The sequence below is a fragment of the Cyrtonyx montezumae genome, unplaced genomic scaffold, assembly GCF_038088225.1.
Source record: "Cyrtonyx montezumae isolate F1298 unplaced genomic scaffold, pur_monq_1.0 scaffold_5, whole genome shotgun sequence".
Lineage (NCBI taxonomy): Eukaryota > Metazoa > Chordata > Aves > Galliformes > Odontophoridae > Cyrtonyx > Cyrtonyx montezumae.
In genome coordinates, this window is record NW_027072056.1 from 11,784,517 (window position 1) to 11,800,510 (window position 15,994).

Consider the following 15,994-nt stretch of genomic DNA (forward strand, 5'->3'; position numbering starts at 1 on the left):
AAGTAATATCCTTTGTTTTAATGAAAACAGCAAAACGAGAAGTCTGAAATTCATTTCACTTCTTGTTTCTTAAAATTCATGCTCACTGTTGGGTAAAGCTCATTACTTCTAAAATCCCAACTCACACACTTACGTGGCTATAGCTCCTCTAACTACTAACACACTTATAAAGTATGCTTAATTAGTAACCAAGATCTAAAGGCTTTTTAGCTGGAACTGAAGGACAAGCCGAAGATACCAAATTACACTGCAGTAACCATAACAACAGGAATGTTTAAATATCTAGTTGCAAGCACACCATTTCAGCCATTTTACTTTTAAGTTCTGTCATTTCTACACAAGTCTAATCTACGCAAGTCTAAATTAAATAAAATTTGACTTATAAAATACATTTTAATTCCTGGAAGTAATTCCAATTCAGACAAGGAATGTCTTGAATCTTACTAACTGGTCTGTGTATACACATGATATAGTTTCTTTGTTTGTTTGTTTTTTACTGTATTTTGTAATTAACAGACACCAAGCATTGCCCCTTTACAGATTATATATTTAAACATATGCATTGTGTCTCAGATTATATGAATCAACCCTTAGCACCTGTGGTGGTGAACAGGAATACTAAAACTACATCTATAACATCCAGTGAAACAAGATCAGGAGCAAGATGTGAGGGAAATAATAGGATCCCATTAGAAGTCAATGAAATGAATTTCATTCTAAATGTAAGTGTGATGGGCTGTTTTTTCCCACTAATTTTCTTTTATTCAAAATTAATTTTTTGCCTGAAAAAACTCATATGGTTGACTGACAAATTGGCCATAGAAGCAGCATGCAGGAATAGGAGACTGCAGTGGTTTAGAAACATGTCAACTTAGGCTTGTTACAAGAAATAAATAATCTACTGACACCGATTTTCCTATGATTGATAAAATATGAAACAGAGAAAAACTATCATTTCTGAGGTTCACACTGATGAAACAAATATACCCTGTTCTCCTTATGCACTAAGTAACCCACACAATGGTGAGATGTTAATTAGCACACCTTAGGATTACATGCTGAATAATTTAATGATCGTATTTAATAATTTACATCTTTATGCTTTATTCATTTTAATAAAGATAACAAAAGTTCAAAATCGATGAAGAAGTTTATTATAGTACTCAGTAAATAAGTGCACCCAAAGCATTCTGATAATTCAGAGCACAGTCATGTTCCACTACGTGAGCTCTACGAACCTTCTTGTTGATTGACTTGTTCGTAAGACAAGACATATTCCTCTTGGCCACCTAGAGAGGTAAATGCAAAGAAGTATCTATGCATTGTTTTCTAAAGCAGCACATCTACATCGAGTCATTTACTGAACAGCAGCAATACAGACATTCATCAGCAAAGTACGCCTTGCAGTGATGCTGATGGAGGACGTTTTTAAAGAGCGATGAATTGTAAAAGTCACAAAGATATGCCAAACCAAATTCTGAAGCATAAGATGCATACAGTATATAAATCCTTCTGCCACGTTAGCGTGTCAAACTGACAGCAAGCACAAGAAGTGTTTTAAAGCGTAGCCAAAATGCTCTTGCGTTTCCCTGAATGAAATGCATGCATGGCACCATTCGCTGCTAGAAGCAATGCCACCTCCTTCATACTGTCCTCTACGTACAAACATGTCTGGGTGCACATCTCTTCCAGTAACTTTTTCACGAAGTGGCATTTATATAAAGACCTCCAACCACTTCACTTCTACAATGTTACGATTGTTCGCTGTGATTGTATATACTTCACTGCTGCTTCACTAGTAAGCTTCTAAAGATGAAATTGAAGAATGTTTTGTATTGTTCTCAGCTCCAGAAAGCAGATCAGCAGTGAATGAAACTACAGAAACAGCGCTGACCTTGAACAGCTGCAGGCTTTTAAAAGGTTAGCACAAGCACCTGAAATATACCTCAGCTGCCATCTCTCTAAAAGAACATCTCTAGTCCAACAAAATGTCTCAGAGTAACATTTCTCGTATGGGAATCACTAAAAATCAACTCCACAACAGCAGAGAATTTACAATCCTGAACATAACAGGCTTAAATTACATAACACTACGAACTCTCAATAAAATGCTCTGCTTCAATAACTCACTTGTGTAGCTATTAAAGGATTCTTTTGAATTCATAAGCCATACTCCTCACAGACAAAGGAAAACACCAATGCTGTACCACAGCTTCTTAAAAAATAGATGGCAGATGAAGGCTTTTATAAATTCATATATTGCTTTGATAGACATGTTCTTTATTTAATAGCAAAGACCAGTGATCTTTTAAATCTGAAATTTACAATGTCTGAGAGAAATAAGACTGATCTCATTTGTAATAAATTTGCATGCCAGCAATACATGAACGATTTCTTGAATTTTTAAGGTATTGCAAGCGAGTAATACATTAAGACAGACATGGAAACATGCAACCTGAATATTTTAATAGCTCAAAAAGGCGCTCATGCAAATGGATTTTAGGACAGTATATACTTTCAGAACCCTTTTTAAGCTAGGGAGAGGAACAGGGAATCACCGACTATCAACTTGCCCATGAAATATCCAGCCCACAAATAATTAGATACTTCTTTGGGGAAATCACATGGCTATAAGGTCAAAGATTAGTTAAGCAAACTATCAAAGAGACAGTAAGAATTATAAAGCATCCCCTGACTGAGGGCAAAAAGTATATATTGTCATTGCTTTTTTAATACTGTGGAAAAATGAATATTAATAGAATGAACCTTTTGAACAACCGTACTCATCTGTAATCAAGATAACTTTCATATTAGACAGCAGTAAGAGGAAATTTAAAAAAAAATATTTTAATAAAAAGTGCTTTGAATTCCACACTGAGATAAGCAAATCTGTAACATTCATAGTAAAACCAGAGCTTCTTAAGTAACAACGAAGTAAAAAAACTAACTAGCAGTACCAATAATGAACTTCTAAAATAAATAAAGCAAGCTCTGAGAAAAGCCCTGGGGGGGGAAAAAAGAGGAAAGCAGCAATTTTATGGAGAAACAGTCTGGGTTAGATAGTTCTAATGGCATGTCATTGAAAACAGTTAAAATTTGTAAGTTAGTCATATATGCAAAGGCAATTTCCATACACATTTAATCTGCATTATTCTCAACGAACACGAATGCCTCCCCTGCTCCTTCTTTCTCTGCAACTGGCCTACAAGTTTTAAGCACTGAAAGCACTGAGGACTTTTGTACACGTACACATTCTCCCAAGTGTAACCATCTGTATGTGAACTCATGGCTCCTTATTTCTGACAATATCTGCAGCTTCCAAACGGGAGTAGCTGTTAGTAAACCACTTTCCCCATCATAAATATCATCTGTTTCTGAAGTGCCTCTCCTTGAATTACCAGGCACGCAGGAGCAGACCAGCAAGCAGCTCTGACACACCACTTGACTTTTACTGTTCCTTCTATTTCTGCTGCTCTGTAAATCCTCAGTGCTTTAGCCTGCTTGCTCTGCTCTACCCGGGGTTCCTACTCTGGACTCAGCAACCTCAATGATGCACTGTTTGCTGGAAGCCACCACCGAGGCAGAAACACCCGCAGAGCAGCATCACACAGCATATTGCACACTGGGAATGTGTACATCTGTAGCGTGGGTAGAAGTAACCAGCACTGTAGCTCAGGTTAGTGAGAAGGGGAATTCAGTCTAGTACATAAAAGTTACACTGGTGGGGGATGAGGGATGTGCACAAGCATGGCTGTGCATCTAGCATGCCCATTCATCACAGCTGGCTCCAGCACCTCATGTGTGTCATGTTGCAAGATAATTCAGACAAAGCACCCACACTTGACAAAATAGAGAAATGAAAGCTGAAAAGCAAGGGTAAATACATGTTTGTTCATCTTTACTTTCATTAGAGGTATCTACATGTTATACCTGAGCATCTTTGTTGGTAAATGCCATGCTATGTAACAGTTTACGCTGTTCAGTTACACTCTGAATTAAGCACAATAACCGTCATATTTGTCAACATTAAATTTACATTTGGGTTTCAGCAGGTCTAGCTAACATACATAATTTAAATAAAGTGGACTCAATTGAAATTAAGCTGAGAATGACAATCGTAAATCACAACAAACGTATCCATAAAGGAGGTTTGCAATGATTCTCTCCCGTCAATTAAAAAACAACACTGGAATTTTGCAGCACCCAATGAACGCACAAACATGGACTTCAAGCTCACGGGGAAGTTCACTTTAACATGTAAATACCCAGAAAAGACAGACAAACAAATGCAAAGGAAGAGCTACTAAACAAAGGTCTAAATAAAGAACTTAAAAACACTTACGGTAACTACTTTCACTATCGCTGGCATTAGAGGTTACATGCTCTGAAATTGCAACACAATGGAAAAAAATAAGGAACACACACTAATGGCATGAGTCCAAAGGAAAGCAAATCGACAAAAATAATCCAGATGAAAGACAACAGTGATATCAAAGTGCCGAAATCAATACATACTGCATGTAAAAGTTTTAAGGTACTTCTGATAGCTCTCAGGATCAAGCTTAATTTCACACAAAAGGAATGGATGTTAATAAAAAGAAAAAAACCATTAAATAGCACGTCAAAATAAGATTATGAAAAGTACACATTCATATTTCACACACAACCCTGCAGTTCTTAGGTTTTCACTTCCATATTAATACTGTTGTGCAAGAACTTTTATAACAGAACTACTTGGTGACTTTTCTGGATTAAATTACACAGTCCAACGATTGCGAGGCCATAGAAGTCAGTTATCGTTGATCTTCTAGACCAAGAATCTCCACAAAACTGGTTTCAGAAATGGAAAATTCATGCTATCACTACCAGGATTTTCATTTATTTCCTATTGGTTGAGGCCACATATAGAAGTACCCCATCTCCTACGTGCAATTCCAGGAACAGCGTGGGTTAACATTAAGGGAACAGTTACGATCTGGGAAGAAACGTTACCTTCCATGACTAATTTTACTATCCCACAAACCCCTAACATTCTACTTATTTAGAATCTGTCATGAAAGAAAAGTCATGGATCTTATTTCAAGTACAGAAATGATGTCAGGGTACACAAATCTGTTAGGGTACTCAGCAACTGTAGAATCTGGCTGTGTAAAACTAACGTTTACGTGCCTCCTCTATCAGCTACCCCACCACCTGGTCAGCAGTGCTCCAAGGGAGCCACGAGAGTTCAGCAAGTCACACAGAGAAACTCTCGTGGCATCTGTTAAGGAAAGCTTTCTTGTTTGTTTATTTTTGAAGAGCTGCCAACATCAGTCACCTAGAGAGAGGATTGACAACTGCTTAACTATTATGGCAATAGTTCTGCTATGGCTGTGAAAAACCATAGGTTATTTTCAACAATAAAGACACAAAAGCACTATAAAGATGACACCAGCAAAATATATGAGTATCAACAAATTTACAAACACAGTCACTACCAAGGACAAACAAGTGGGTGCTGGTAAGCTTCTGGACAGCAACAAAAACACACTAATGTTATAAGCACCTAAAAAGTAACATGTTCCTGAAAGCAAAAACCCCCAGAACATTACAAACTAGAAAAATCTTATGAAACATTTTTAGAGTCAACCTCCTTATGCCAGTAGAGCGCCAGTCTCAAAGAGATCTGTTAAAAAAAAAAGTAATTTTTCAGATGGAGGTTAAAATAACTTGGGAGTATTTTGATCACTTACTCAGGCCTTTTGATCCCATGTCGTCAGGGACCTCCTGCAGAGTAGTCCCCAGAGGGCAAGCAATAAAAAGACAATCACAAAGAAAATAATTGTCAGTAATATATAAAATTGGCGCTACGACAGGAGACAGTTCCCAGAACATCACAGGGAAGACAAGCTGATAGAAATGAACCAGACTGGCACATGAAGTGAAATCACTGGTGCAGATGACAGAAAATAGCAGAGAATGCGGTGCATAGATCTGGTCTGAATTTGCAAATAAACTTTTTGAGAAGTCACTTTTCTCTTTTTTTCTTCTTAATGCAGGGAAAAGCAATCAAATTAACCTCTCTTCATCAAGGAAACTGAATTAGAACAGAACGACTTTGAAGGTGCCAGCCCAAAGGGACTGACTGGAGAGCCTGCTAAGCTCAGCCACGCTTTCTTTGCTGCCCTGCACTTTCAGAATGACAACTGAGGAACCATTACTGACAGCTCCACAGAGCTGTTATGTCCTTCAGTTACACATACACACTTATCCAATGGTATTAACCAGCGTACTGCAAACTGGGATATATTCTTGGGTTAAAATTTACCTTAAGTGCAAACGAATGATTGCACTGATCCTATGGATGGGGCTGTCATTTGCACACCAAGCTCGTTAGCCTGTTGCAGCTCATGAAACTGTCTCCATGGTAACACCCTACTGCAATCTAGCAGGCCCTTCTACTGCGCTTTCTCTCCATTGAGTGCCACATACTTACGGTCAATATCACTGGTTTCCTGCTCACTCTGGTCCTTGTTCTTGTAGAAGGGAAATTTTCGGGAAAAGAGGTTCTTTTTACGCTTGTCATTGAATGACTGCTGAAGAAGAGAAGGAGGGGCAAAACAAAGGATGTCTAATTCTGTGTGAACAAAGGCCCAGACCAGCAGCTTTGTGGAAGCTGACTCCTATAACCACATTATGCAGTGCATATTTCAACTTAACAGCATCTTCTCAGCTCGTGTAAAACAGAGAGAGATCAGGATCATGGCTTTGCTCACCCCCTCAGTATTTCACACGCTTAGTGCAAGACAAGGGACAGGCTGGCTCACCCTGGAAGGCCTGACCTGCATTTCACAAGCTTCAGCTTCTTTGAGTGTAATGAGATGGGAAAAACTAGGCTGCTAGAAGGTGGCCTACCCAAAATGAACTCAAAAAACAAAGCCAATGAAAGCACTGACATCATCGAGTACAGGAACTATGGTTTTTTGAACAAGCAAAAAAAAACCTCAGCTGTTACCACCTGCTCCTACAAACAGCTAATGCACATCAGAAATGCAATGCCCCATTGCAAAGGGCAAACTGTAAATACTTTGGTGATAGCTGCTAAATAACATACCACAGCTACATCTGGCATCGTACTGAATTCTCCAATGGTAAAACTAAGAAAGTAATAGTGAAATAGTAGAAATGGAAGAAAAAATGTGTGTCTCCTTAAAATATCCAGCGAATAATAATGAAAAAAATCTATTTGTTTCAGTCTTTCAAAATTGCAACTCATTACAACCCGCCAAAAGAAATGATTTGGCTCAAGGAAAGTCTGCATCTCAGTACCACGACGATCCACCTTCCAACAACACCAACCTATTTCATTTGTTTACTGTGGCAGTTATTTTTCAGATGTGCATTTGCAATGAAGAACTGTCACATGAAATACCCCACGTGTTCAAGGCAACTGCTGACGTTAACTGCCTGCAACGCTGAAGTTTCTGCATCTTAGTTGCCAGGAACATTTACTGAGTTCCTACACAGACATACATGTATCCACCTGTGTGCACATAAACTATTCAGATCCCTCTTGTATAAGTGATGGAGAGCACAAACGCGTATCATTCATATATACCAGTGCTCACAGGTATAGTTACTGAAATATCAGTATTTCAGTAATACCTGCTGTCTCTAGTTGAAGACACTGTCTGCATTATCTCCAACTTACTGTTCTGGGAAAAGCATAGAACCTCAGTGCATAAATAGATCAGTAATTATGCTCACAACTGATAGGGCTAACTTCCCACGAGCTGAAATGTCTTTTTTTTCCTTCAAGCATAAGTGAATCATCTAAGCAGTTTTGCCAAGCTCTGTAAGTGGCCATACTTGTGTCATTTGGTTTGCAGAAATTCTATCACTGAGAGGATGGTAAAAGTAGGAAAACACCCAGCTTGGTTTTGCCATCTTATATTGCTGGGGCTCTATTTATATGAAAACCAAGCTCAGTCAGTGTGCCACGGGAAGTAATAAAACTTCCACAGAACCCTTTTTTAAACATAATTTTAGAAAGAACCTAACTATGAACAGCTATTTCTAAAATTCAAAGCACATTAATTTACAATGATTGCTTGACCTCATTTAATCCAGTCTGAGCTCTCTTTCTCTACATACGAAATGTGGTAGTGAAAAGCTACACTACCTTTGTTATCAGCCCTAAGCATGGAATGAATTACAGCAACAAGCAGGAGTCAGAAAGGACTCGTTTTTCAAATCACTGGCCACTTTTTTTGATACAAGAACAAAATGAGCATTTGGCCTTCCTGAAGAGGATGCCTACAGTGCAACACAAGCTGCATACTGTTACTCTGCTAACAATGCTTCTGGCCATCTGTTTTAAAACAGACTTGCGTGGCAATATCACATACTGAAAAATCCAGTGATATTTTCATTACCACTGTCAAGACAAAAATATTTCATTAAACCAAGCAGGTGCTACAGAGGCACAGGGTATCACAGGAGCACCATCAGTGACATGAGCACTGAGCTCTGGAAACAGCAGTAACATTTTAGATAGGAAAATACATAAACCTTTAATTGCCTGGCATCTGTGTTTGACTAAAACTGTCATTCTGCTGTTAGAACTGGCAAACTTTCAACCTGACATACGGACAGAGGAACTCATTGGACTTGACTTGCCATAACCAGAAATGTTACTGGAATCTACATAAGACAGGCAATGAAGAAATATGCCCAATTGAGTAGATCTAAGCTGAGCATGGTGCAGAACACACACTCGGAAAGGTGGGTGGCTCACATCTAGCAAATTGTCCACTGGCAGAAGACCCTCAGATTGGTCAAAATAAGGAAAATGATAACAAAGCAAAAACTGTACAGTTTTACTGAGGTGGTGAGATTTTGCAGTTTGTGTGATTAAAGGAAGTGCCTAATTTATTTTATTCCACAAAATATAATCATCTTTTTCATTTTAGTGTTGAAAATATTTCATAACACTAATAGTTTTAACTTTCTCCATAGTGAGTTCTACTGAACTAAAATGAAAATTCATATACTGCATGTATAATGGTCAGAGTCAGTTCCATTAACAAAAAAAAAAAAAAGAAAAGTAATATTGGACTGATTTTGAATTAAAGATTAGCCAAAAGATTACTTTTAGAAGATGCCATGATTATAAAAAGCTGAAGAGAATTGCTCATTAGTTGAAAATGCATAGTAATTATATTAAATTCTTCATAAGCCCACTGCAAATCATGATCAGGCACTATAAGAAAGAATATATTAAAACAGAAGCAGCACAGAAAGTTAGGCAAATGTGGACATGAAAGGAACAGGAAAAAAAAAATAATGACTTCTGCTCCAGTTTCTCAGTGTTCCTTACATTGAAAGGAATGCAGATTTTACTATGTGCCATCACTAGGGTTATTCTTTAGGATTCTGATGTAGAATTTTTAAGAATTGTTCAGAATTGATATTTTGTGCTATCCGTGAAGAGTTATCACATACAGACACAGGAATGCACACAGTCCACGAGGACATGTATGTGGCAGACAACTTACTGGGAAAAACAGCCCTATGACAAACACAGGAAGAATAATTTAAAGGAGAAATCATTGTGTTAAAACATGTACAGCTGAAGCAACAGATTGTGAATAAGTGTAAGCGTGTTTGCAAAACAAAGTGTTACTAAAGAAACTGCAGTTCTGTATCAATGGCAAGCGTAGTTGCTTTTCCACTCGGTATCCCATGCATATATTTGGTGCTCTGTTAGTACACGGTGCTAGTGTACTAACTGCTCTAGTGCCAAAACACTACCTCAGGTAGGTAAAGTCACTGTTCACAGCTTGTTGGTAGACAAACCACAAAAACATGCAATTATCTTCTCAAAGAACATGGTAATATTTGAAAAACTGAATAATGCAAAACAACCTAAGGTATTTAAGCCATTTGGGTTTTATGCAACTTCTAAAAAGTGAACTCAAAATCCAAAAATGATTGAGTTAAAAACTACCACAGCAGTTGATAACATTTTATTCCAATAGAAAAATATGAATGAATGAAAAGAGAAAAGCAAAATGCGAATTATCAGAGGGATCCTCGAGGCAGACTCTAACTGATATCAGAAAATAACCAAAAGTACTGATTTTGCTTTAAACATTTGCATTAATAAAAAAAAAATTGGCATTTTCTTCATTAGAAAACTAAACTGAAACCTTTACCACATAGGAGTTTAATACTTTATAGATTTGATTTTTGAAGGAAGGAAAACACTAACTGAAGTAAAAGACAAAAAAATCATTTGGATAATTCATGTTTGTGTCATTTGAAAAAAATATATATATGAAACAGTTTCCTCAGGAACTCAAAAGCACATTTCAGGCTACTCCAAGAAAGCAGTTACCTCGCTTCCTCACCACTCACTCCCACCGTCCCATCTTATGTTCTGGGACACAGCTGACATACAAAGCAGTGACCTGCACCAGGGGGCTGACTGCTGTTTGTGTTGGGCTGAGTTATTCTTCCATCCACACAGATTACTGTGATTCCACCACAGCAGCACCAGCACTGGTGCCAACAGAGAGCAGTGCTGAGACAAACACTTGAGAGATGGATGGAGACTGCATGGTTAGTAATAGGGGAAGATTTAAAAAGTTCCTCAAAGCTTCTGTCGCCAAAGTTGTAACAAAGAATATGCTTTATCCTGCCTACTGTGCACAGTAAAAACCTCACTTTAACACAGGGACCCTGATGAGCAACATTTCCCTGTTTTCTAGATGCATTACAAAAAATTCAACAAAATAAATGCTTTACGTTTTCTGAAAATTGGTAGTAACTCTCCTTCCCAAAATATGGGAGTCCAAGAGTACAATCCAGACCAAAGGGCTAAGCAGCTTTATAAGTAGCACTTGCAGGGCCATTAGAAATGTCACTAATCAATAAGTGATTAGTGTATACGACTCCTATGATATTATACTCTTAAGAACAGTACATATTTCTAAGCTAATTCTCAGTTAATTTGCAGTCCTTTGGCAATGACTTACTATTTAAATTTACTTTTGTTTTCAGAAATATTTTATTTCTATTTGACAGAATTCAATCTTTTCACTAAAAAATGAAACGAACCCTGTATATATAAACCACAGAGAAGTGTTATCAATCACAGCACCAGGTTTAATTAGCACTTCAACTCACCCCTTTCTCTCCTCTCGTCTTGGAATTGAACTTCACTGTCTTTAACCGAGCTCGTTCCTTTTTCTCAACTCTACCAGAAAAAAGAGACACAAAACAGTTAAATGAGCACAATTAATTAATGAAGCTCAAGTTAAGACTTGTTACAGTATAAGCATAGTGCTTAAATGCAGAGACACGATCAGCAACATCATATCACCCAAAATTTGCTTTGCCCCTACCTATACATAAATGGTGTAGTAGTAAAGAGCAGTTAACATGCTTACAGTGAGAATCAGGAAACGGATTTGAAATCACCTTTGTCAACTTAGGAGCACACAACTCCTAATGCTAAATATGATTGCAACAAACCTCCCACTGAGCTAGTCATAATCCCACTGCAGATTTTTAACTTTTTTTAGACAACTGGATGATGTGATAAAGAATTAACAACAGAGAGCAAAGCTGTGTGTCTATAAATGTATGCATATTAATCATATCAAAAATTTAATAGCAGACATCTCAGAATCAATAACATATCATGACATACCTGCGTTTGCTTGGGATAACTCCAATTTCATCACTTTCTCCATCTGGAGTTACCTGCCGTGCTTGCCACCATTCATCATCAGAAGCATTAATGACGTGGAGAATATCACCAAATTTGAAGTTCAATCCTTGACTTGGAAGGCCACTATCTTTAGTCTTGTCATAATCAAAAAGAGCTCTACATTGAAAAGAAAAAAAATAACCACTGAAAAAGATGAAACGGAGTTGGGAATGGCACAATATTTATTTAAGTAGCCTGAAATGATTGCAGTGTTCTGAAAGATCCTCAGAAGGAGAATGCTGAATGCAGTCTCTCCCCCCAAAAATACACCAAGAATGTATAGTATAGTATTCACATATAACACATTTAAAAGTCTTAATGAGTGAGAATAAACTTGGTCCAGAGCAAAACTCCAGTGCTTAGCAGAAGGTCAACATGAAGATATCTCCTGCAATTCAATCAATACTTTGCACAGAACAAATTAAACACCACTGTAGGAAGAAAACGTAAATTATTTGATGTATACAGCCCTGCTGAAAGTTCCGTAATGCACTCTGTTAGAAGTCACAAACTGGAATTATTTCAGTAAATAAAAGCTACTGTCAAATACCGCACAGGAATCCAATACACAGGGATGCAAAAAGATAGGAGCTTAAAAATATGATCTGAAGAGAATGTTGCTACTATAGTATCAGAAGGCAAAAAAAAAAAAACCCTCTTCTGGAAAATTCCCTACCTTTTTTCTAACGTCAGCCTATTTTCAAGTAATAGACACCAGTACTACCTGTAGACTAGCTGCAAGCTGCAGTTTTATTCATGTTCTCTTTGCCAACATTGGTCTATTGGAGCCCACTGTTATTCCTGCTTTGTACTGTTTCCTCCCCCCTGCCTTAGTTACAGTGCAAAACTGTGTGGAAAGGGACATGGTAAACCACACTGAGGAATCAGTATGGGTTAAAGTTGATTTCTCCCTGTTGGATCATTTTAAATCTGAATCCCCGAGGAACAGAACAGACCTACAGTGCATTTCTCACAGCACAGCCGAGGGTTTAGTGAGGATGTGGAACTGAATGACAGGAGCCTCTTGCAGAAGCTACGAGAGGCTCCCAGGACGCTTCATGAAGGACTCATTTTACTTTCCCAAAAGGTGTGTGAACAGATGTCAATTGAAGTGCCTATAATGAAAAAGGCCACAAAACATCATCATGTGCTTCATCTGAAAGCTCAGTGACACACTTGCTAAATGACAGCCTGCCTCAATTTAGAGGTTGAATACCAAGTCCATCACAACCTTAGGAGAGCACTGTCAACAGATGAGAAGTGTTTTATAAAGGGATAAATGTTTTAATGAATATTTTCTTAAGAGTTATGAGCAAGATAAACAGCTTAAAACAGCTAGAAATACATAGGGCTCTGTATATGATAAGTCAAACAGCAAGCAGGGTGAAGAATCTCTTTCCACATCAACTGAGGAACAAGGCGTTTCTAGTATGCCTGGAAAGTTATCAGATGAGAATTTAATGTACACTGAAGATGACTTATTTATCTACAGATTGCTACATCTAAGATAGCTCTTTGATGAACTCCTTGCATGGAAAATTTTATTGCAGATTAACAATGCATGCATTTATTTAATGTAAGTAGTAACACAACTACAAATTTGCTGTAGAACAAATTCAGCATTCCTGATCAACCAGTGCTTTGAACACAGACCCACCAAATTCATTTTACATTTAAAAATGTAAATGTTCCTGCTAAAGTTAACTAACAAGTCCTAAAAATTACTTGAAAGAGAGAGCACCAAGTCCTCCCTACGATCACACCTGTGTTAATCAGAATCACAACATCACTAACTGTAATAGGGCTCCTTCAGTTAGAGGTGTACAGGAACTGAAGGCAAGTTGCGTGTTTCACGAATGCTTTCAAAGCCAAAAACTTTGGTTGTGTTCACAGTGCCACATTTTCCAGAACACAGCTCTTACCCAGCTGTGCTTGTTACTTTCAGTACCACAGACTGCTGATCAAGTTCTACTGAAGCATTTCTCTTGCAGTGCCCTTGATGAACAAAGTAATTAGTGCATCCCTGTAGCAGCAGAAGCATCCTTCTGTACTTCTGTATGAAACAGAAATTAAACTTACCACTTCAGAATGAATGCAGGTCAGCCTGTACAGGAGCTTCTCTTTTTCTCCCTGAGTTTTTCTGTTTGAAACTAGATGTCAGAAGTGGCGGAACAACGTAAAGATGCCCAATTAAACTCTTCCTGCAGTTGAGCACACTTACCATGCCTGGTGCTAACATCAATCTTACTTTTCAATGGATCTAATTAAAATCTCCTAATGCTTCCAAAACTGTGAAGTTTCTTCCACTTGCAGATGCAATTATTTTCTACTCTCATGCAAGGAGAAATCAGTGGCATTGTTTGAATTTGCACTGTATCGTGCTGGTTAGCAAAACGCACAGAGGTGAATGTCGTATTTAAATCTGCATTCTACACACACTGCACAGACTGAGATTTAGCACACAAGATAAAGCATGGAAGAATTTACTCCCTGGCAATATATCACCAAAGACATTTGATCCCATGAAAGAATTTCACTTTTTCTCATATGCTTTTTGAATTCGCAAATGAAGGAGGACACCATGCAGGTACAGCCCAGATGAAAAACCACTAATGTTATTAATAAGAGTATAGGAGAATCTCTCTCCTCTTAAAATAAAGATCAGAAGAAATATAAAGCAGCAATCAGAGAAGGGCACTAAACCAGTGCATCTTAATTAGAGGACAGAGAGAGAATTAGCTGTGCAAATTCAGGAGTCATTCACTGCTGCACTGCTACATTTACACTGTCCTCCAAGGACTGCTTGCTATATTGCTGTTTATCATATATTGAGGTATGTGCAATTAAGGAGAAAAATACGTCATTTTTAAGCAAGCACAACCACCTCTTCCCTTATACTACACAACACTCCAAAATGCTGTTTGCAGCTGACTATTCACAAAGCTACAACATTTCAGTTGCAGGGATACAGTGATGCAGATCATTTTACTCGTTTCTTTGTTAACGTGACTTTGAGAAATCTCCACGGATCATTATTCCCAAAAACTTTTATTTCAGGGTTTTTATGCAACTGTGATCAAATGCCTATAAACATATTCCTGCTGGACTTACTATTCAATTCAGCTTACATTACATGATCTTAAAGGCATATCTAAAAACCCCCAAAATTACAGAATCAGTTTAATGTCAGTTACTGAAACTAGTTTTGATCTAGTTCAAGTAAAAGCATGGAAAGATCCTACCAAAGTATCACACCGCATAAGTGGGACAGCCAACACGTTCTGTCAGTATCTAGCAATATGTTCAAAGATTCTTAAAAGTTATTTCACTGAGGTCAAAAATGGCACTGGAAACCTGAGAGAACAGATGTGAAGCCATCCTGCGTGTAGCCAAGTTGCCTACCAGGCTTTGGCATCTTTTGATACGATGACAAGATTAGGTCTCAAAAACCATAGCAGAGCTCTCTGTAAAGGGATGTGGGTGGAGAAGTACTTTTCATAAGGAAGTTTTGCATTTCAGATTTTTCTTCCAACTTCTAACAGAGCTGATTAGCAAGTTTCAAAAATCTTTCTTGGAAATAGAATCACCAGTTTCCATGGGGCTGCTGCCAACATTCTGGAGAAGGCTGTACTTTTGGCAGCAGACAAAATCAGAAGCCCAGCCTCAACCATTCACAGGTCATTTCCATCAGGGGAGTAAAAGCTACGTAAACACAAAATGCTTGTCAGAGGCTTCCAGTGCAAGATGAATGCGTGAACTGGAATGTTAGCAGTTTAGACTCTGTAGATATAGGCTGTAGCTAACAAAGCAAAACAGAAGCAGTTGAGATTGTTTAGGCTTAGTTATACTGAAAGCACTAAAGTGATAAACTTTGTGATTATGGATTCGAAGGTCTCATCATGTCCATATGCATACATAACACAAGTACAGTGCACAAAGCTTGCCAAGGGGAAGAATCACCAATACTGTGCCACCACCATTGCTTAATAAACTAACAAGACTGACAGCAAAACTGCACTACAGCCTAAGTAGATCCAAATCTGAGCAGCCATGCTACCCTACCACCACCAGACAGCAGCTGTGTTTGTGCAGTTGTACAGTGTACAACCAGAGAGAGATGAACTGTGTGAAATACTGCACTTTTCTTGGAGGTTAAAGTTACTATCACTTTATTTAAGCCTCTTATTCTGGGCATGCACAAATACAGAAGAAGGTCAAGGAAGAGCATCAGGGAGAAAG

The 15,994-nt window shown here is 38.0% G+C and overlaps 1 protein-coding gene across 9 annotated transcripts in view; it reads right to left on the bottom strand.

The window, feature by feature from the left end:
- The window catches only part of DLG1 (discs large MAGUK scaffold protein 1), a 129,963-nt gene that overhangs the window by 5,139 nt on the left and 108,830 nt on the right, over positions 1–15,994 (bottom strand). For 2 of the 9 annotated variants that reach the window (XM_065747832.1, XM_065747828.1), the window contains 5 exons: positions 11,696–11,872; positions 11,170–11,239; positions 5,733–5,766; positions 4,343–4,384; positions 1,239–1,289 (listed from right to left, as the gene is read on the bottom strand). In XM_065747832.1, the coding sequence (XP_065603904.1) occupies positions 1,239–1,289; positions 4,343–4,384; positions 5,733–5,766; positions 11,170–11,239; positions 11,696–11,872 (374 nt within the window). Of the gene's footprint in view, positions 1–1,238; positions 1,290–2,766; positions 2,803–4,342; positions 4,385–5,732; positions 5,767–6,475; positions 6,576–11,169; positions 11,240–11,695; positions 11,873–15,994 lie in introns of all 9 variants that reach the window. The other 7 variants (XM_065747831.1, XM_065747827.1, XM_065747830.1 and 4 more) reach the window with 5 other exon arrangements.